This window comes from Oncorhynchus nerka, linkage group LG12 (assembly GCF_034236695.1).
Source record: "Oncorhynchus nerka isolate Pitt River linkage group LG12, Oner_Uvic_2.0, whole genome shotgun sequence".
Taxonomy (NCBI): domain Eukaryota; kingdom Metazoa; phylum Chordata; class Actinopteri; order Salmoniformes; family Salmonidae; genus Oncorhynchus; species Oncorhynchus nerka.
In genome coordinates this window covers 68669763-68693111 of record NC_088407.1, presented here as the reverse complement: position 1 = coordinate 68693111, position 23349 = coordinate 68669763, and the positions used below count along the sequence as shown (strand labels likewise).

The 23349-nt window shown below is 45.6% G+C and overlaps 1 protein-coding gene across 1 annotated transcript in view; it reads left to right on the top strand.

Annotated features, from left to right (window-relative positions):
• LOC115138651 (cysteine-rich motor neuron 1 protein-like) overlaps window positions 1–23349 on the top strand; it is a 196529-nt gene that overhangs the window by 135449 nt on the left and 37731 nt on the right. The window contains exons 7-8 of the mRNA XM_029675742.2: window positions 7248–7445; window positions 23140–23268. Coding sequence (XP_029531602.2) covers window positions 7248–7445; window positions 23140–23268 — 327 coding nt within the window. The remainder of the gene's footprint in view (window positions 1–7247; window positions 7446–23139; window positions 23269–23349) is intronic.

Sequence of the window (23349 nt, the reverse complement as noted above, 5' to 3'; positions counted from 1 at the left end):
CCTACTCTTTCCATGACATAGACTGACAAGGTGAATCCAGGTGAAAGCTATGATCCTTTAATGATGTCACTTGTTAAATCCACTTAAATCAGCGTAGATGAAGGGAAGGAGGATTTTTAAGCCTTGAGACAATTGAGACATGGATTGTGTATGTGTGCAATTCAAATGGTGAATGGAAAAACATAATATTTACGTTCCTTTGAACAGGGTATGGCAGTAGGTGCCAGACGCACCGGTTTGAGTGTATCAAGAACTGCACCTCTACTGGGTTTTTCACACTCAACAGTTTCCCATCTGTATCAATAATGGTCAACCATTCAAAGAACTGTGGGAAGGATGCATCGGCTTCATCATGGGCCAGCATCCCTGTGGAACGCTTTCGACACCTTGTAGAGTCCATTACCCAAATTAATTTAGGCTTTTCTGAGGGTGCAAGTCAATATTAGGAAGGTGTTCCTAATGTTTGTACACTCAGTTTATGTAAACATAACTGGTACCATAGAATCTGTCAGGAAGGAATGACGTAATGAGCAGCAGTAGTTCCAGTGTTTAGGTTTTCGTCACTGGTTATTTGGACGTATCAATGTTTGGTGAAGGGTCTTAAACTGGGTGGGTGAGAATTTTCCATTTGCGAGGGTGTAAACTTTGTGGACAAATTTTTTTTTTACACGTATGACCCCAGACCTTAATCGAGAATCTGACAAAATTACGCAATATTTTAGTTCTGGGTTAACCAAGATTATATCAAACCAAGTTTTTAAAATTATGTTTCCTTGCTTCACTTCTTCCTCAAACCGTTTGACAGAGGAAAATGTCAGGTCAGAATCATGAGATCTATTACAGTATAATACAGTCTAGTGAGCGTCTGTGGAGTAAGTAGGGTGAGAGTTGACCTGGTATTATATGGGCACCAACCCGAGGAAGAGGGAACTCCTGATCTCAACTCTTTTATTATTATTTTTTTTTAGCAGGTAGGCCATTTGAGAACAAGATAAAGTAAAGCAGTGCGACAAAAACAATAACATAGAGTTACACATAAACAAACGTACAGTCATTAACACAATAGAAAAATCTATGTACAGTGTGGGAAAATGTAGAAGAGTAGGGAGATAAGGCAATAAATAGGCCATAGAGGCGAAATAATTACAATTTCGCATTAACACTGGAGTGATAGATATGCAGATGATGATGTTAGTAGAGATACTGGGGTGTAAAAGAGCAAGAGGATAACAATATGGGGATATTGGCAGATGGGTGTGCTATTTACAGATTGGCTGTGTACAGGTACAGTGATCGGTAAGCTGCTCTGACAGCTGATGCTTAATATTAGAGAATGAGATATAAGACTCCAGCTTCAGTGATTTTTGCAATTCGTTCCAGTCATTGGTAGCATTAGAACTTGAAGGAAAGACAGCGAAAGGAGGTGTTGGCTTTGGGGATGACCAGTGAAATATACCTGCTGGAGCGTGTGCTACGTGGGTGGGTGCTATGGTGACCAGTGAGCTGGGATAAGGCGGGGTTTATAGACTTATAGATGATCTGGAGCCAGTGGGTTTGGCGACGAATATGTAGTGAGGCCCAGCCAACAAGAGCATACAGGTCGCAGTGGTGGGTAGTATATGAGGCTTTGGTGACAAAACGGATGGCACTGTGATACATCCAGTTTGCTGAGTAGAGTGTTGGAGGCTATTTTGTAAATGACACCGCCAAAGTCAAGGATCGGTAGGATAGTCAATTTTACGAGGGTATGTTTGGCAGCATGAGTGAAGGAGGCTTTGTTGCGAAATAGGAAGCCGATTCTAGATTTAATTTTGGATTGGAGATGCTTAGGGGTAGGGGTAGCCAGGTGGAAAGCATGGCCAGCTGTAGAAAAATGCTTCTTGAAATTATCGATTATCGTAGATTTATCGGTAGAGACAGTGTTTCCTAGCCTAAGTGCAGTGGGCAGCTTGGAGGAGGTGCTCTTATTCTCCATGGACTTTACAGTGCCCCAAAACGTTTTGGAATTAGTGCTACAGGATGCAAATTTCTGTTTGAAAAAGCTAGTCTTAGCTTTCCTAACTGACTGAGTATATTGGTTCCTGACTTCCCTGAAAAGTTGCATATCGCGGGGGCTATTCGAAGCTAATGCAGAACGCTTGATGCAGGATGCTTTTGTACTGGTCAAGGGCAGTCAAGTCTAGGGTGAACCAAGGGCTATATCTGTTCTTAGTTCTACATTTTTTGAATGCGGCATGCTTATTTAACGTGGCAAAGAAAGCACTTTTAAAGAGCAACCAGGCATCCTCTACTGACGGGATTTACATTTACATTTACAATTAAGTCATTTAGCAGACGCTCTTATCCAGAGCGACTTACAAATTGGTGCATTCACCTTATGACATCCAGTGGAACAGCCACTTTACAATAGTGCATCTAAATCTTTTAAGGGGGTGAGAAGGATGACTTTATCCTATCCTAGGTATTCCTTAAAGAGGTGGGGTTTCAGGTGTCTCCGGAAGGTGGTGATTGACTCCGCTGTCCTGGCGTCGTGAGGGAGTTTGTTCCACCATTGGGGGGCCAGAGCAGCGAACAGTTTTGACTGGGCTGAGCGGGAACTGTACTTCCTCAGTGGTAGGGAGGCGAGCAGGCCAGAGGTGGATGAACGCAGTGCCCTTGTTTGGGTGTAGGGCCTGATCAGAGCCTGGAGGTACTGAGGTGCCGTTCCCCTCACAGCTCCGTAGGCAAGCACCATGGTCTTGTAGCGGATGCGAGCTTCAACTGGAAGCCAGTGGAGAGAGCGGAGGAGCGGGGTGACGTGAGAGAACTTGGGAAGGTTGAACACCAGACGGGCTGCGGCGTTCTGGATGAGTTGTAGGGGTTTAATGGCACAGGCAGGGAGCCCAGCCAACAGCGAGTTGCAGTAATCCAGACGGGAGATGACAAGTGCCTGGATTAGGACCTGCGCCGCTTCCTGTGTGAGGCAGGGTCGTACTCTGCGGATGTTGTAGAGCATGAACCTACAGGAACGGGCCACCGCCTTGATGTTAGTTGAGAACGACAGGGTGTTGTCCAGGATCACGCCAAGGTTCTTAGCGCTCTGGGAGGAGGACACAATGGAGTTGTCAACCGTGATGGCGAGATCGTGGAACGGGCAGTCCTTCCCCGGGAGGAAGAGCAGCTCCGTCTTGCCGAGGTTCAGCTTGAGGTGGTGATCCGTCATCCACACTGATATGTCTGCCAGACATGCAGAGATGCGATTCGCCACCTGGTCATCAGAAGGGGGAAAGGAGAAGATGAATTGTGTGTCGTCTGCATAGCAATGATAGGAGAGACCATGTGAGGTTATGACAGAGCCAAGTGACTTGGTGTATAGCGAGAATAGGAGAGGGCCTAGAACAGAGCCCTGGGGGACACCAGTGGTGAGAGCGCGTGGTGAGGAGACAGATTCTCGCCACGCCACCTGGTAGGAGCGACCTGTCAGGTAGGACGCAATCCAAGCGTGGGCCTCGCCGGAGATGCCCAACTCGGAGAGGGTGGAGAGGAGGAGCTGATGGTTCACAGTATCGAAGGCAGCCGATAGGTCTAGAAGGATGAGAGCAGAGGAGAGAGAGTTAGCTTTAGCAGTGCGGAGCGCCTCCGTGATACAGAGAAGAGCAGTCTCAGTTGAATGACTAGTCTTGAAACCTGACTGATTTGGATCAAGAAGGTCATTCTGAGAGAGAGAGCGGGAGAGCTGGCCAAGGATGGCACGTTCAAGAGTTTTGGAGAGAAAAGAAAGAAGGGATACTGGTCTGTAGTTGTTGACATCGGAGGGATCGAGTGTAGGTTTTTTCAGAAGGGTGCAACTCTCGCTCTCTTGAAGACGGAAGGGACGTAGCCAGCGGTCAGGGATGAGTTGATGAGCGAGGTGAGGTAAGGGAGAAGGTCTCCGGAAATGGTCTGGAGAAGAGAGGAGGGATAGGGTCAAACGGGCAGGTTGTTGGGCGGCCGGCCGTCACAAGACGCAAGATTTCATCTGGAGAGAGAGGGGAGAAAGAGGTCAGAGCACAGGGTAGGGCAGTGTGAGCAGAACCAGCGGTGTCGTTTGACTTAGCAAACGAGGATCGGATGTCGTCGACCTTCTTTTCAAAATGGTTGACGAAGTCATCTGCAGAGAGGAGGAGGGGGAGGAGGATTCAGGAGGGAGGAGAAGGTGGCAAAGAGCTTCTTGGGGTTAGAGGCAGATGCTTGGAATTTAGAGTGCTAGAAAGTGGCTTTAGCAGCAGAGACAGAAGAGGAAAATGTAGAGAGGAGGGAGTGAAAGGATGCCAGGTCCGCAGGGAGGCGAGTTTTCCTCCATTTCCGCTCGGCTGCCCGGAGCCCTGTTCTGTGAGCTCGCAATGAGTCGTCGAGCCACGGAGGCGGGAGGGAGGACCGAGCCGGCCTGGAGGATAGGGGACATAGAGAGTCAAAGGATGCAGAAAGGGAGGAGAGGAGGGTTGAGGAGGCAGAATCAGGAGATAGGTTGGAGAAGGTTTGAGCAGAGGGAAGAGATGATAGGATGGAAGAGGAGAGAGTAGCGGGGGAGAGAGAGCGAAGGTTGGGACGGCGCGATACCATCCGAGTAGGGGCAGTGTGGGAAGTGTTGGATGAGAGCGAGAGGGAAAAGGATACAAGGTAGTGGTCGGAGACTTGGAGGAGTTGCAATGAGGTTAGTGGAAGAACAGCATCTAGTAAAGATGAGGTCGAGCGTATTGCCTGCCTTGTGAGTAGGGGGAAGGTGAGAGGGTGAGGTCAAAGAGGAGAGGAGTGGAAAGAAGGAGGCAGAGAGGAATGAGTCAAAGGTAGACGTGGGGAGGTTAAAGTCGCCCAGAACTGTGAGAGGTGAGCCGTCCTCAGGAAAGGAGCTTATCAAGGCATCAAGCTCATTGATGAACTCTCCGAGGGAACCTGGAGGGCGATAAATGATAAGGATGTTAAGCTTGAAAGGGCTGGTAACTGTGACAGCATGGAATTCAAAGGAGGCGATAGACAGATGGGTAAGGGGAGAAAGAGAGAATGACCACTTGGGAGAGATGAGGATCCCGGTGCCACCACCCCGCTGACCAGAAGCTCTCGGGGTGTGCGAGAACACGTGGGCGGACGAAGAGAGAGCAGTAGGAGTAGCAGTGTTATCTGTGGTGATCCATGTTTCCGTCAGTGCCAAGAAGTCGAGGGACTGGAGGGAGGCATAGGGATGAGGTCAATATCCTTCCAGGATACCTGGGCCAGGTCGATTAGAAAGGCCTTGATGGCTCAAGTGTTTTAGGGAGCGTCTGACAGTGATGAGGGGTGGTCGTTTGACCGCGGACCCATCACGCACGCAGGCAATGAGGCAGTGATCGCTGAGACTGAGGTGTAATTTAGAGGGCGAGTTGGTCAGGATGATATCTAAGAAGGTGCCCATGGTTACGGATTTAGGGTTGTACCTGGTAGGTTCCTTGATCATTTGTGTGAGATTGAGGACATCTAGCTTAGATTGTAGGACGGCCGGGGTGTTAAGCATATCTCAGTTTAGGTCACCAACAGTACAAACTCTGAAGATAGATGGGGGCAATCCATTCACATATGGTGTCCAGGGCACAGCTGGGGGCTGAAGGAGGTCTATAACCAGCGGCGACGGTGAGAGACTTGTTTCTGGAAAGGTGGATTTTTAGAAATAGAAGCTCGAATTTTTTGGGCACAGACCTGGATAGTATGACAGAACTCTGCAGGCTATCTCTGCAGTAGATTGCAACTCCGCCCCTTTGGCAGTTCTATCGTGTTGGAAGATGTTATAGTTAGGGATGGAAATTTCAGGATTTTTGGTGGCCGTCCTAAGATTCTGACATGGCTAGGGTTAGCGGAGAGTGCTAAAGCAGTGAATAAAACAACCTTAGCGAGTAGGCTAATTTTAACATGCATGAAACCAAGGCTTTTCGGGTTACAGAAGTCAGCAAGTGAGAGTGCCTGGGGAATTGGAGTGGTGCTGGGGGCTGGAGGGCCTGGGTTAACCTCTACATCACCAGAGGAACAGAGGATGAGTAGGATAAGGGTCGTCTAGTGCGTTCAGAACAGAGAGTAAAAGGATCAGATTTCTGGGTCCGCAGAAGAATAGATCCAAGACATAATGTACAGACAAGGGTATGGTAGGATGTGAGTACAGTGGCGGTAAACCTAGGCATTGAGTGACGATGAGAGAGGTTTTGTCTCCAGTTAAGCCAGGTGAGATCACCGAATGTGTGGGGGGGTGGAACAAAAGGGCTATCTAAGGCATATTGGACAGGGCTAGGGGCTCTACCTGGAAATAAGACAATAATCACTAACCAAAACAGCAATAGACAAGGCATATTGACATTAGGGAGAGACATGTATAGCTGAGTTATTATAGGGTCCAAAGAGTAACACTAGATGAGTGAGGGAGCCAATTCCGTAGTTGCTACGCTAGGCAAGCTGGAGACACGGCGATTCTGACAACTAGCGTGCCGGGGCTGGCAGACGGGCCTCAGGCGACTTCGCAAAGGAAGAGCCTGTTAAAACCACCTCGGACGGTTACGTTTGCAGACCAGTCGTGATGAATCGGCGGGGCTCCGTGTCGGCAGTAAAGGGTCCAGGCCAATTGGCAAAAGGGGTACTGTAGCCCAAGAATTGGCTGGTCGACCTCTTTGGCTAGCCGGGATATGGGCCTTGCTCCAGGCTAGCTCCAGGCTAACTAGTGCTTGCTTCGGGACAGAGACGTTAGCCAGTTGTAGCCACTCGGATAGCAGCTAGCTAGCTGTGATGTTCCTGTGTAAAGGTTCAGAGCATGCGGTAGGTATCCGGAGATGTGGTAGAGAAAAAGCAGTCAGATATGCTCTGAGTTGATATCGCGCTGTGCAGACTGGCAGGAATTGACCGGGTTGAGGCTGGCTGATGTCCGAGTTAACGGTGAGGACCGCTAGCAGCTGCTAACTGACTACTAGCTTGTAGCTAGTTAGCTGGCTAGCTTCTGATCGGGGTTCTGGTTCTAAACTATAAAAATAGCAGATCCGTACCACATTGGCTGAGGCGGGTTGCAGGAGAGTATATTCAGTCCGTAGATGGAAATTGAGATTAAATATATACAAAATATATATGAAGAAAACGATATAAACAAGGGACAGGACGGGACAAGACAAAAACACACTTCCGACTGCTATTCCATCTGGGATTCAAGTTACGGGCTCCTGTTCTGTTGTTTTGGGGTCTTTAATATTAATCAATATTTTCTCCAACTATCTCTTTTCCAGACCCCATCTACCCAGTGCTGAACTTCGCAGGTTGCTACGTGAATGGGGAGATCCTAGCACACGGAGACCACTGGCGTGAGGACGACTGTACGTTCTGCCAGTGTGTGAGTGGTGACTCCCGGTGTGTGGCCGCTGCTTGTGGGCACAGCTGCCTCAACCCAGTGACCGTACCCGGAGAGTGCTGTCCAGTGTGTGAGGGTAAGTGTGTATGCTTGTATGCTTGTGTGTGTGTGTGTGTGTGTGTGTGTGTGTGTGTGTGTGTGTGTGTGTGTGTGTGTGTGTGTGTGTGTGTGTGTGTGTGTGTGTGTGTGTGTGAGGGTAAGGAGAGCACACACCGCCACCTGACATGCCCTCTCACCTCAACCTGTCTGTCTCTGTTTGTGTCTGTCTCATTGCCTCTGTCTGGTTGCATCTCCTAGTATGTCTCTACTCAGTTGTTGTCTAATTCTATCTCTCATGCTAGCTGTGCCTGTTTCTATCCCTTTCTCTCTTTTACTTTCTCTCTGTCTAAATGTTTTGCCTCTTTCTCTCAGCTTAAGTTTCAGTTTGTCTGCTTCTTTGTCTCTCGCATTTTCTCTCTCTACATTACCCTTGTCTCTCTCTGCCATTGTGTACTGTACATTTTATGTGTATTTATCTTTGTATCCATATGGACCTGTCTATGTGTCTGTATGTTTTATCTACTTGGCAGTGCAGTGTGACTCAGTGGATAGACAGGGTCGGTGTCTGTGAGGATTCTAATGAAATCTAGGGAAATCCAGGGAAATCTATTTGAAGCTGAGCAGAATCGCATAATTTCAGTTAGCAGGTGCGTGCCTCGGCTCCTCTACCGCTGGTGCCATACAGCAGCAATCTGCATACAAACGGTGACACACAAATCGTCCCTGGTGTTCTTTTCCCCCAACATTATGCACTGCTTTAGTTTCATCACGCATGTGTATCAGAATACCACATTACCTCCTTTATTCTCAAATTGGTTTGGGAAGACCACACTGGGGACTTAGGTTGCTGCTTGTTGCTCGTTTGTCTGGTTAGTGGAAGCAGTGAGCTTAGCGGCTTACAGAATCATAATCTTTTATTAGGCAAGTCTGAATTATGGATTTTTGCAAAGCTATCTGGGGATGTTGTTGTGTTATCTTTCTAAGGCTCTCTATGGCTTCCTATCACTGATGAGATTACATCTAAGGTTCAAGGGGCTAGTGCAGTGTAGTATGCTGCCGGTTTCTATATCACACACATCCACACACAAGCATATATTGGATCGATGGTGTACTGTAGGTGAAGATCTTTGTTGATTATAGTCTCTTTTACCTTTGTAGCCAAGTACCATGTTTGTAATATAGTATAACCCCTTATCTTATGGATACCAGGAACACTATCTATGGACTAAGCACTGTGTCAAATGGCCTTTTACCAAACGTATACAGGTGTATAAAAATGTCTTTAATCATAACCAGTCAAAACTTTGTAGGTGGAAGTCATGATGAAACAAATCTTCAAGAGTCAGCAAATGCTAAAATCAGTGATGCAAAATATGGATACATTGTTTTTGTATTGTTCGGTATTACTGCACTGTTGGAGCTAGCAACGCAAGCATTTCCCTGCATCTGCAATAACATCTGCAAATATGTGTACGTGACCAATACACTTTGAATTGATTGTTACAGCTTAGCATTGTTAGCTGTTAAACAATGAACTGTAAGTTCCCTATCAGCATTAGCATACTTTTAATACTGTGGCCTTGAATGCTTGACTTACCACACAGTAACTTGAAGGATATATCTGCTGTAATAAATAGTATTTGTATTTAGATTTAGTGTTGGACTCTATCATGCAGTCAGTCAGTGGATGGATGATCTGACAGGGACCAACAGGGGACTGAATCCCATATCAGTAATGAGACAGATTAATATTTCAGTTCTTATATACAGTGGGGCAAAAAAGTATTTAGTCAGCCACCAATTGTGCAAGTTCTCCAACTTAAAAAGATGATAGAGGCCTGTAATTTTCATCACAGGTACACTTCAACCATGACATACAAAATGAGAAAGAAAATCGAGAAGATCACATTGTAGGGTTTTTTATGAATTTATTTGCAAATTATGTTGGAAAATAAGTATTTGGGACCTACAAACAAGCAAGATTTCTGGCTCTCACAGACCTGTAACTTCTTCTTCTTTAAGAGGCTCCTCTGTCCTCCACTCGTTACCTGTATTAATGGCACCTGTTTGAACACACAGAGGCTCAGACCCAGTACACACAGAGGCTCAGAAACAGTACACACAGAGGCTCAGAAACAGTACACACAGAGGCTCAGACCCAGTACACACAGAGGTCCAGACTCAGTACACACAGAGGTCCAGACCCAGTACACACAGAGGTCCAGACCCAGTACACACAGAGGCTCAGACCCAGTACACACAGAGGTCCAGACCCAGTACACACAGAGGCTCAGACCCAGTACACACAGAGGCCCAGACCCACAGCTCACACTGACTGACCCAGCCTCAGGTTTAAAGCTGATGGGCTCTAACAGTCAACGACTACATGTTACAAACCCCCACACTGCAAGTTGGTGACTACATTGGTGTAAATCAAAAAACCATTGTAATAGTGTTTGAGTAATATTTGATATGGTAAATAGATGAGGCAATCCCATTCATTGTTTATCAGATGATTCTAGATGGCATTGAAATAAGGTTGAGGTCCTAACCAGTGAGATCTCTATTAAGGGTAGCCTGCTACATATCACCAATGTCAGGAGTTTTTGTTGAGGAGGCAGAGTAAGGTCATGAGAGGGATAACGATGTGAGGGCATGCATTAAACTCTGCTGCTCCCTGTCATCATAGCATAGATCTCTATTAAGGGTAATCTGCTACATATCACCAATGTACAATCCAGGTACAATCCTGAAAATCACATTGTAGGATTTTTTATGAATTTATTTGCAAATTATGGTTGTAAATAAGTATTTGGCCAATAACAAATGTTTATCTCAATACTTTGTTATATACCCTTTGTTGGCAATGACAGAGGTCAAACATGTTCTGTAAGTCTTCACAAGGTTTTCACACACTGTTGCTGGTATTTTGGCCCATTCCTCCATGCAGATCTCCTCTAGAGCAGTGAAGTTTTGGGGCTGTTGCTGGGCAACATGGACTTTCAACTCCCTCCAAAGATTTTCTATGGGGTTGAGATCTGGAGACTGGCTAGGCCACTCCAGGACCTTGAAATGCTTCTTACGAAGCCACTCCTTCGTTGCCCGGGCGGTGTGTTTGGGATCATTGAAAGACCCAGCCACGTTTCATCTTCAATTCCCTTGCTGATGGAAGGAGGCTTTCACTCAAAATCTCACGATACATGGCCCCATTCATTCTTTCCTTTACACGGATCAGTCGTCCTGGTCCCTTTGCAGAAAAACAGCCCCAAAACATGATGTTTCCAACCCCATGCTTCACAGTAGGTATGGTGTTCTTTGGATGCACCTCAGCATTCTTTGTCCTCCAAACACGACGAGTTGAGTTTTTACCAAAAAGTTATATTTTGGTTTCATCTGACCATATGACATTCTCCCAATCTTCTTCTGGATCATCCAAATGCTCTCTAGCAAACTTCAGACGGGCCTGGACATGTACTGGCTTAAGCAGGGGGACACGTCTGGCACTGCAGGATTTGAGTCCCTGGCGGCGTAGTGTGTTACTGATGGTAGGCTTTGTTACTTTGGTCCCAGCTCTCTGCAGGTCATTCACTAGGTCCCCCCGTGTGGTTCTGGGATTTTTGCTCACCGTTCTTGTGATCATTTTGACCCCACGGGGTGAGATCTTGCGCGGAGCCCCAGATCGAGGGAGATTATCAGTGGTCTTTTATGTCTTCCATTTCTTAATAATTGCTCCCACAGTTGATTTCTTCAAACCAAGCTGCTTACCTATTGCAGATTCAGTCTTCCCAGCCTAGTGCAGGTCTACAATTTTGTTTCTGGTGTCCTTTGACAGCTCTTTGGTCTTGGCCATAGTGGAGTTTGGAGTGTGACTGTTTGAGGTTGTGGACAGGTGTCTTTTATACTGATAACAAGTTCAAACAGGTGCCATTAATACAGGTAACGAGTGGAGGACAGAGGAGCCTCTTAAAGAAGAAGTTACAGGTCTGTGAGAGCCAGAAATCTTGCTTGTTTGTAGGTGACCACCATAATTTGCAAATAAATTCATTAAAAATCCTACAATGTGATTTTCTGGACTTTTTTTCTCTCATTTTGTCTGTAATAGTTGAAGTGTACCTATGATGAAAAGTACAGGCCTCTCTCATCTTTTTAAGTGGGAGAACTTGCACAATTGGTGGCTGGCTAAATACTTTTTTTTGCCCCACTGGATCAGTTCTTCCTCCACTTCTCCCTCCAATTAAACAGACCAATATTAGACTATCAAAGCATTTTAAAACCAAATCAATGACTAACAGGGAATTTAAAATGAGCAACGTATTGCATTACAAGCTCAACCCAATGGATTTATGGTGAGTTTTGTTTTGTAATCAGGATGCAAAGATCTCCACTTAGGTAGCTAGTTTCACTGGCCTGGGGTCAGTTCCACTCCTGTGTCTGCAATAATGTGGACCTGGGGTGGGTGGAGGGAGGGAAGGGAAGGGAGAGAGGAGGGCAGTGATCCATGCCATGTCTTAATGCCTGCAGGTCCCGTTGCCTCTACCCCATGGTGAGCACGCTCACCCCCACCACCTTCCATTAATCTTTTATGTGCCTGTCTGCCTCTGGAGAAATTATGTGTTTTTTTGACTGACCGAGGCTCACACCTAGAGAGGGAGAGGCAGGTAGGGTCACCATGTTGTCCCCAGTCCTCCCACGCTAACCCAATTGTCACATGCCTGGCCATGCACTTTGAACGGTAATATGAATAATAACAGATCATATGTATTTATGCATTTATAGACCGTATTTTATTTCTGTATTATGTAAAATAGGTGAAATAAGCTCAACATGGTTCACTCAATACTACTATTTCACAGTAGGCACACTATTTGTGTTGCTGATAATGCTTTTTTTGTGTGTTCTGTCCTCATTCGAGCAATATGTTTCCAGGGTTTTTCAGATCAAAGCTGAGATAGATAGGTGGGTGAAGATATTATTTGCTTCCTTGATATGCTCGTGCTCACACACATTTACAGCCATTACATTTACTGATAGTAGTTTGGGGAATGGAATCCCTATGGGGCATAATGTTTTTTTGTCACTAGGATAGGTTTGGCTTTGATTAATTTCTAATTAAACAAGGTTTTAAGGGAGATGGAAAAAATATATAGAATTGCAAAATGTGATTTCTCCCAAACACCTATTCATATTTGTATTCCATTCATGGATGGGATGAGTTTTTGTATTATACTGTAAGATGGGTTTCACCATCTGTGCTATTGGGGATATTGACCATTGTGTCTTGGTGGGGGACGTGAGAGATACTCTGAGAGATATGCTATGATGACAGGGAGCAGCAGAGTTTAATGCATGCCCTCACATCGTTATCCCTCTCATGACCTTACTCTGCCTCCTCAACAAAAACTCCTGACATTGGTGATATGTAGCAGGCTACCCTTAATAGAGATCTCACTGGTTAGGACCTCAACCTTATTTCACTGCCATCTAGAATCATCTGAGAAACAATGAATGGGATTGCCTCATCTATTTACCATATCAAATATTACTCAAACACTATTACAATGGTTTTTTGATTTACACCAATGTAGTCACCAACTTGCAGTGTGGGGGTTTGTAACATGTAGTCGTTGACTGTTAGAGCCCATCAGCTTTAAACCTGAGGCTGGGTCAGTCAGTGTGAGCTGTGGGTCTGGGCCTCTGTGTGTACTGGGTCTGAGCCTCTGTGTGTACTGGGTCTGGACCTCTGTGTGTACTGGGTCTGAGCCTCTGTGTGTACTGGGTCTGGACCTCTGTGTGTACTGGGTCTGGACCTCTGTGTACTGGGTCTGGGCCTCTGTGTGTACTGGGTCTGGGCCTCTGTGTGTACTGGGTCTGGGCCTCTGGGAAGACCAGGTAAACACAAGCCAGGTCCTGCCACTGTCACCCCTGACCTTGTCCCTCCCAGCCAGTAGACACACACACACACACACACACCACACCTCTGCCCTTGTCCCAGCGGCCCCAGGGGCACGGCCTTGTGCTCCCTGCAGCTTAATTTAGCTCCTCCTCAGTCAGGCCAGCTCGTTATGCATTTTTATTTCATAATTATTATTCGTTAGGAGAGGTGGTTTCCTCAATGTGACACTCACTTTATGTCAGGGTGGGTATTGTACCAGATGCGCTATGTGTAATTAAGCAAATGAAGGCTGTCATATTAGGATGAAGCCTTCTGGAAGCCTTTGCGATACTTAATGCTGCATAACTTATAGCGGAATCCCACCTCAACAGGTGTGTGTGTGTTTTGTCACTGTTTGTGTGTATAGTCTTTTGCCATGCCTCTGCTACTATAGCCACTAGGCTGTTTTCAGCCCGCCCACCAATTGTTTGTTATTAGGGATACCTTGTTTTAGCCCTAGTTTTTAGCTAGTTAATGAAATCAGAGAGAGAGTGCTCATTTATAAATCATAACATCGAAAAGTCCTGAAATAAATGAATGGAGGTGTTCGACAGAGACAAATAACCTTGAAAGGAAAGCGGATGGGGAAAAAATGTTTTTATAATTTTGTTACTTTTATCTGCTGGTGCTTAATTAAATTTGCAACTCCAGAATAATTGGTACTGCGTTGTTTTCAGAAAGACCTTATTCTCCCTCCCTACCTGGCCATTTTGTGTTTACCAGTAATTAAGTGACCCCAAATTGTCAGCAACAATTTTGTTTTGCCTATGTTTAATGACATGTTTCTCTATATAGGCTGCTATCTATTTACTTTTAAATGGTTTCCAATAGATTGAGCATTGTTATTATTAGCATTATCAGTATGTTTTATTTCTACAACTGATGTTGTGCATCATTTCATTCATAGTCTCTGGTGATGGACTACCCAGCAAACCAAAATTGGTTCTGTGAACGTTCCCAGAACATTCATTAGGTTGTCCCAAAAGTTCTAAAAACAAAAAATACTGTCCAGTTGTGGTGATGATAATACCATTTTTGTATAAAATATTCAACTGATGTTGCAAGAATGTTCCCAGAACACATTTTCTTATTACATTACCTAGAAACCTAATAAGAACCTTAGGGGAATGTTCTGTGGGGGTTGTTACAGATTTACATTTTAGTCATTTAGCAGAAGCTCTTATCCAGAGCGACTTACATCTTAAGGTGCATTCATCAAGGAAAACTCCACCCAAAAACAATATTTTGGTATTTGTTTCATTAGTACATTGTTAATTAATATAGTCCCAAAATGTTTTTCAAGTCAGCAATCCGTTTTCAAGATATATAACTTGAAGAGGTAGGGTTTCAGATGTTTTCAGAAGATTGGCAGGAACTCTGCTGTCCTAGCTTCAGGGGGAAGCTGGTTCCACCATTGGGGTGCCAGGGCAGAGAAGAGCTTGGACTGGGTTGAGTGTAGGAGTGGGGTAACATGGGAAAACTTGGGAAGGTTGAACACCAGGCGAGCTGCAGCCTTCTGGATAAGTTGCATGGTTTAGATGACACAAGCGAGTACCCGAGCCAACAGCGAGTTTCAGTAGTCCAGATGGGAGATGACAAGTGCCTGGATTAGGACCTTCACCGCTTCCTGTGTGAGGTAGGATTGTACTCTTAGGATGTTGTAGAGCATGAACCTGCAGGAGAAAGTCACAGGTTTGATGCAGAAAAGAACAGGGTCTTGTCCAGGATCACACCAAGGTTCTTTGCACTCTTGGAGGGGGACACCGTGGAGAGAGGGTTTGGAGCGGGCAGGCCTTCCCCGGGAGGAAGAGTAGCTCCAGCTTATCAAGGTTGATCTTGAGGTGGTGATTTTTGGGGGGTATTTTATTATTTTATAGGGATCCCCATTAGCTGTTACAACATCCAAGCTGAGATATCTGCCAGACATGCAGAGATGTGTCGCCACCTGGGTGTCAGAAGGGGGGAAGGAGAAAAGTAGTTGAGTGTCACCCGCATAGCAATGATAGGAGAGACCATGTGAGGATATAACAGACCCTAGTGACTTGGTGTAGAGAGAGAAGAGGAGAGGGCCTTGAACCGATGCGCTGGAGGGAAAGTACATGGTGCAGACACAGATCCTCTCCATGTCACCTGGTAGAAGTGGCCTGCCAGGTAGGATGCAATCCAAGAGTGTGCAGAGCCTGAGACGCCCAGACCTGAGAGGGTGGAAAGGAGGATCTGATGGTTCACAGTGTCGAAGGCAGCGGATAGATCTAGGAGGACATTACATTTACATTTAAGTCATTTGGCAGTGCGGAGAGCCTCTTATCCAGAGCGACAGTCTACAAATTGGTGACCTTCACCTTATGACATCAGTGAAGATTGTTACAATAGTGCATCTAGGTCTTTTAAGGGGGAGGGGTCAGGATTACTTTATCCTATCGCTCAGGTATTCCTTAAAAAATTGGGGTTTCAGGTGTCTGGAAGTTTGATTGACTCCGCTGTCAGAGGAGTTGAGGGTTTGTTGACCATTGGGGGCCAGACTCGAACAGTTTTGACTGGGCTGATGGGACACAGCCAGTGGTAGGGATGAGTTGATGAGGCCAAGGAGGAATGGAGAAGGTCCCAGAGATGGTGTGGAGAAGAGAGGCCTGGATCAGGTCAGTGGGCCTTGTTTGGGGTTGATCAGAGGGAAGTGAGGTGCCGTTCCCCTCAAGCCTCACCCAGGTCTTGGCGGACCTCACTGGAAGCCAGTGGAGAGAGAGGGCAGAAGGTGACGTGAGAGAACTTGGGAAGGTTGAACACCAGACGGGCTGCGGCGTTCTGGATGAGTTGTGGGTTTAATGGCACAGGCAGGAGCCCAGCCAATCTTCTTTTCAAAGTGCTTGCAAAATCCAGACGGGAGATGACAGGAGTGCCTGGATTAGGACCTGAGAGGAAGGTGTGAAAGAGTTTCCTCTGGGATGTTGTAGGCATGAACCTACAGAAATGTTGATGTTATTTGAGAAAGACAGGGTGTTGTCAGCAGATCAGAGGAAGAAAAGCGCTCTGGGAGAGGACACAATGGTAGTTGAAAGGATGAAAGGTCCCCGGAAGTTTGGCAGTCCTCCATTTTTGCTCAGGAGGAAGAGCAGCCCTCTTCCGTCTCAGCAATGAGTCACTCAGTCACGGAGCAGAAGGGGAGTGTCTAGCCAGCCGGGAGTAAAGGGGATCCGGAAAGGGAGGAGAGTTGGGTCAAAGATGGCAAAATCAGGAGACAGGACGGAGAAGGATTTATCAGAAGGGACAGATGATAGAACCTGAAGAGGGGAAAGAGTGGGAGAGAATTGTGTCATCTGCAAGTAGCAATGATAAGAGACCATGTGAGGTTATGAAGAGCCAAAAACTTGGTGTATGAGAATAGGAGAGGGCCTAGGCACAGAGACCTGGGGGACACTGAGTGGTGAGGCACGTGGTGAGGGGAGACGGAATGTCTCGCCACGCCACCTGGTGGAGCGACCTGTCAGGTGCGCAATCAAGCGTGGGTTCTAGGTTCTGAGATGCCCAAGAAGAGGGTGGAGAGGAGGATCTGATGGTTCCCAGTATCGAAGGCAGCCGATAGGTCTAGAAGGATGAGAGCAGAGGAGAGAGAGTTACCTCCTCAGTGCCACCGCCTCCCACCTGATACAGAGTCCTCCTCCCAGTTGAATCCTGTCTTCCTCCCTGACTTTTGGATCCTCCGAGAGAGATAGCGGGACTCAGTTGACTGTCTTGAAACCTGACTTTTGGATCCTTCTCCTGTCCTCCTCCCCAGAGAAAGAAAGAAGGGATCCTTCCCACTCCTTCTCCTGACCTCCTCCCACCTCTCTTTTTTCAGAAGGGGTGCAACTCTCCTCTCTTGAAGACCGTCCCCACCGGTCAGGGATGAGTTGATGACCTGAGGTCCACAGAAGGTCACCTGAGATGGTCTGGAGACCTCTCTTTTCCTGTCCTCCTCCACAGGTTGTTGGGCCTCCTCCACACCTAAGATTTGTCATCTGGAGAGAGAGGGAGAAAGATTCAGACTTCAGGGTCTGGTCTCCTCTACAACCCACAACCCTGTCATTTTATAATCACAGCACAGGACTGGTCCTGGCCCTGTGCTCAGCAAATGGAGATCCATACAGCAGAGTAGCAGCCAACCAGGCAGGGTGACAGGCATCAGGGAGGAACATGTCAAAGCTTCATAACTAAACCTTGTGCTGGTGTCCATGACTGTGAAATTTGGTGAGCTAGCACCACAATATGATATTAAATGTTGTACAATCTTTAAATGGATTGGATGAAATGTAGACACTTCATTTTAAGAGATACACTGAACAAAAATATAAACGAATCATGCAACAATTTCATTTTTTACTTTGGTTTTCAGTTCATTTTTGCTCAGGAAATCAGTCCATTCAAATCAATGAAATAGGCCCTAATCTATGATTTCACTCATACTGGGCAGGGGGAGGGCATAGCCACCCACTGGGAGCCAAAGCCAATCAGAATAGGTTTTTAGGTATTTATTTCAAAGATGGAAATACTCCTCAGTCTTATCAGCTGTCCGGGTGGCTGGTCTCAGATGATCCTGCAGATGAAGAAGAGGGATGTGGAAGTACTGGGCTGAATATGGTTACTGGTCTGTGGTTGTGAGGCCTGTTGAATGTACTGTAAAAATGTAAATGAAATTCTCAAAATTAAATTGGGGCTGCTTATGGTTGAAGAATGAGCATTAAATTCTCTCTGTCTGGTGGACATTCCTGCAGGCAGCATGCCAATGGATCACTCCCTCAAAACTTGAGACATGCACCTGTGTAATGATCATGCTGTTTAACCTGTTGCGAGAGCAATCCCGTATCCACCTCCCATTTATAGCCTCAAGCTCATTACCTCCTCCCACCTCCGTTAACTATTCATGAAAATCCTCCTGAAATGAAATAAATATCTTTGCTCTCAAGCTTAGCCTTTTGTTCCCCAACACTGTCATCTCAGATTTTCAAAATATGCTTTTGAACCATAGCTAAACAAGCATTTGTGTAAGAGTCCTGATAGTATAGCATGCATTAAGCCTAGCATTCCTTCTCCAACATTTTTCCTGTCCAAGAAAAGCATTCAAATAAAATCATTTACCTTTGAAGAACTCATGTTTTGACAATGAGTCTGAGACTCTCAGTTAGATAGCAAATGTTCAGTTTTTCCAAAAATATTATTTGTGTAGGAGACGCTCCTTTTGTTCATCACGTTTGGCTAAGAAAAAAAAAAACGAAAATTCAGTCATTACTTCCTTTGACTTCTGGTCGCCAAACCAGGCAAATTAACTCCATAATATCGAGGAAACATGTCAAACGTTGTTTAGAATCAACCTTGGTGTTTTTCACATGATCTGATGATAAATCATTTGTGGCAGTTGCTCCTCAATATGATATTTAATGTTTACAATCTTTAAATGGATTGGATGAAATGTGACACTTCATTTTAAGACATCCACTGAACAAAAATATAAACAATCATGCATCAAATTCTTTTTTTACTGGGGTTACAGTTCATTAAGGAAATCAGGTCCATTAAATCAATGAAATAGGTGTCTCCGGAATCTATGATTTCACATAACTGGGCAGGGGAGGGCAGTTTGTTCCACCCACTGGGGGGCCAGAATCAGAATAGTTTTGACTGGGCTTTATTTCAGACAGAAATACTCCTCAGTCTTATCAGCTGGCCGGGTGGATGGTCTCAGATGATCCTTGTTTGATGAAGGGCCTGATCAGAGCCTGGAGGTACTGGGCTGGTGTGGTTACACATGGTCTGTGGTTGCAAGGCCTGTCTGAATGTACGGATGCCAAATTCTCTAAAATTAAGTTGGAGGCTGCTTACGTGAGAGACCAATTGGGATTAAATTCTCTGCTGTCTGGTGGACATTCCTGCAGGCAGCATGCCAAGGGAGCCCCCCAAAACTTGAGACATGCACCTGTGTAGATGATCATGCTGTTTAACCTGTTAGGCAATCCTGTATCCGGGATCCCATTTATAGCCTCAAGCTCATTACCATAACGGTTAACTATTCATGAAAATCACAAATGAAATGAAATAAATATATTTGCTCTCAAGCTTAGCCTGTTAGTTAACAACACTGTCATCTCAGATTTTCAAAATATGCTTTTGAACCATAGCTAAACAAGCATTTGGGAGGAGGACACGATAGTTGTCAACCGTGATGGCGAGATCATGGAGCAGGCAGTCATTCCCCAAAAGGAAGAGCAGCTCCGTCTTGCCGAGGTTCAGCAGGAGGTGGTGATCCGTCATCACACTGATATGTCTGCCAGACATGCAGAGATGCATTCAAATGGTCATTTACAGAAGAACTTCAGATGTTTTCAATGAGGAGACTCTCAGTTAGATAGCAAATGTTCAGTTTTTCCAAAAATGTGATTATTTGTGTAGAGCTCAAGTGACGTTTTGTTCATCACGTTTGGCTAAGAAAAAAAAAGAAAATTCAGTCATTACAACGCCGAACTTTTTTCCAAATTAACTCCATAATATCGACAGAAACATGGCAAACGTTGTTTAGAATCATCCTCAAGGTGTTTTTCACATATCTATTCGATGATAAATCATTTGTGGCAGTTGGGTTTCTCCTCGGAAGCAAATGGAAAAATACACGCAGCTGGAGATTACGCAATAATTGCGACGTAGGACACCAAGCGAGCACCTGGTAGATGTAGTGTAAAATGGTCAATCTTCCAATGATATGCCTACAAATACGTCACAATGCTGCAGACACCTTGGGGAAACGATAGAAAGTGTAAGCTCATTCCCTGGCGCATTCACAGCCATATAAGGAGACATTGGAACACAGCGCCTTCAAAATCTGGGGCATTTCCTGTTTGAAATTTCATCTTGGTTTCGCCTGTAGCATCAGTTCTGTGGCACTCACAGATAATATCTTTGCAGTTTTGGTTTCCAAAGCTGTCAATTATATGCATAGTCAAGCATCTTTTCGTGACAAAATATCTTGTTTAAAACGGGAACGTTTTTTTATCCAAAAATTAAAAGTGCGCCCCCATATCGAAGAAGTTAAAGAAGTCTCGAGGTGTTGCTCACCTGAGGTAAAATACCCCATGATAAGCTACAGACCGGTGCCTGGTGCCCCTGCACATTGACTCTGTAAAGGTAGCCCTGGTATATAGAATTGCTATTGTTATTTTACTGCTGCTCTTTAATGATTTGTTACTTTTATTTCTTCTTTTTTTTCTTAACTGCATTGTTGGTTAATTAAGAGCTTGTAAGTAAGCATTTCACTGTAAGGTGTTGTATTCAGCTTTTGTGACAACTATAATTTGATTTGATTTAGACCGCAATATCTACCAAGAGAGTTCTCATTCATATTATTCGTAGCCATCTATTTACCGCCATAAACTGATGCTGGCAATAAGACCGCACTCAACGAGCTGTATTTGGCCATAAGCAAACAAGAAAATGCTCCTAGTGGCCGGGACTTTAATGCAGACAAACTTAAATCCGTTTCACCTCATTTCTACCAGCATATCACATGTGCAATCAGGGAGAAAAAAATTCTAGGCCTCCTTTACTCCACACACAGAGAAGCATACAAGGCTCTCCCTCACCCTCCATTTGGCAAATCTGACCATAATTGAATCCTCCTGATTCCTGCTTACAAGCAAAAACTAAAGCATGAAGTACCAGTGACTCGCTCAATACAGAAGTGGTCAGATAACATGGATGCTACGCTACAGGACTTATTTGCTAGCACAGACTGAAATATGTTCCGGGATTCATCCAATGGCATTGAGGAGTATACCACCTCAGTCAACGGCTTCATCAATAAGTGCATCGACGATATCGTCCCCACGGTGACCGTACATACATTTCCCAACCAAAAGCCATGGATTACAGGCAATATCCACACCAAGCTAAAGGCTAGAGCTGCTGCTTTTAAGGGGCGGTACACTTATTCTGGACGCTTTTAAGAAATCCTGCTATGCCCTCAGATGAACCATCAAACAGGCAAAGTGTCATACAGGACTAAGACTGAATCCTTCTAGTCGCTGACGCTCGTCAAATGTGGCAGGGCTTGAAAACTATTACGGACTACAAAGGGAAACCCAGCCGCCTAATGACGCGAGCCTGCCAGATGAGCTAAATGCCTTTTATGCTCGCTTCGAGGCAAGCAACACGGAAACATGCATGAGAGCACCAGCTGTACTGGACGACTGTGTGATCATGCTCTCCGTAGCCGATGTGAGTAAGACCTTTAAACAGGTCAACATTCACAAAGCCGCAGGGACAGATGGATTACCAGAATGTGTACTCAAAGCATGCACAGACCAACTGGCATTTTCAACCTCTCCCTGACCGAGTTTGTAATACCTACTTGTTTCAAGCAGACCACCATAGTCTCTAGTGCCCAAGAAAGCGAAGGTAACCTGCCTAAATGATTACCGCCCCGTAGCACTCACGTCAGTAGCCATGAAGTGCTTTGAAAGGCTGGTCATGGCTCACATCAACACCATCATGTAGGAAACCCTAGACCCACTCCAATTCGCATACCGCCCCAACAGATGACGTAATCTCAATCGCACTCTACACGGCCCTTTCCCACCTGGACAAATGGAACACCTATGTGAGAATGCTGTTCATTGACTACAGCTCAGTGTTCAACACCATAGTGCCCACAAAGCTCATCACTAAGCTAAGGACCCTGGGACTAAACCCCTCCCTCTGCAACTGGATCGAGGACTTCCTGACAGGCTGCCCTCAGATGGTGAGGGTAGGCAACAAACGTCTGCCATGCTGATCTTCAACACTGGGGTCCCTCGGGGGTGCGTGCTTAGTCCCCTTCTGTACTCCCTGTTCACCCACGACTGCGTGGCCAAGCATGACTCCAACACCATCATTAAGTTTGCTGACAACTCAACAGCAGTAGGCCTGATCACCAACATCGATAAGACAGTTTCAAGTTCCTTAGTTCGTTGGTGATGTGGACACTATCATGGTCCAAACACACCAAGACAGTTATGAAGAGGGCACGACAACACCTTTTACCCCTCAGGAAACTGAAAACATTTGTTATGGGTCCCCAGATTCTTCAAAAGTTTTACAGCTGCACCATCGAGAGCATCCTGACTGGTTGCATCACCACCTGGTATGGCAACTGCTCGGCATCAGTTATTGCTGAAAGAGCTCTGATATGTTAGAACCGGGTGAGAACCATGAGCCAACTAGGTTTTGTATTGAAGTCAATGTACCCAGAGGGGGACGGAAGCTAGCTTACCTCCGGCTACAACATAGTGCTACCCTACGGAGTGCTGTTGAGGCTACTGTAGACCTTCATTGCCAAACAGTGTCTTTTAATCAATTAATTGGTGACAGTGTATTCGGAATGCATTCAGACCCCTTTACTTTGTCCACATTTTGTTATTATTGTTATTAAGGTCTACAGTAGCCTCAACAGGACTTTATATATGTAATTTTTGGGGGTGGGGGGGAAATTGATCCGAAGGCCAGTTGCCCATCCCTGCATTAGATGGAGGAGTCAAGTCACAGAGGGTAGGTTGGTTGTGCCGTTATAATGGACATTGATTATTGCTCTCTGATATTACCCACATTAATGGAAGGTATTGAGGGTTTGCTGAGAAATTGCTTTTGACTCTGATGACTCCTATGAGTATATTTGTGTTGAGGGTGTGTGTGCGTGCGTATTCATGTGTGTATGTGAGCGTCATATGTGTGTGTTGAGTGAAGTTCCTCATTTATCAGTGACTCACCTCCAGAGTGGTTTGTGTGATTTGTGTTCCTACAGAGCCCACCTACATTACTATGGCACCCCCTGCCTGTCAGTCACTAGAGAACTGCTCCCTGTCAGAGAAGCACTGCTTATACGGCTTCCAACTGGACCTGAACGGCTGTCGCACCTGCCACTGCAAAACACGTTAGTACTGGGCCATATTCATTAGGGAACACAGTGGAATATGTTTTAAAACGTTTTCCAATGTAAAACGAAAATTTGTGT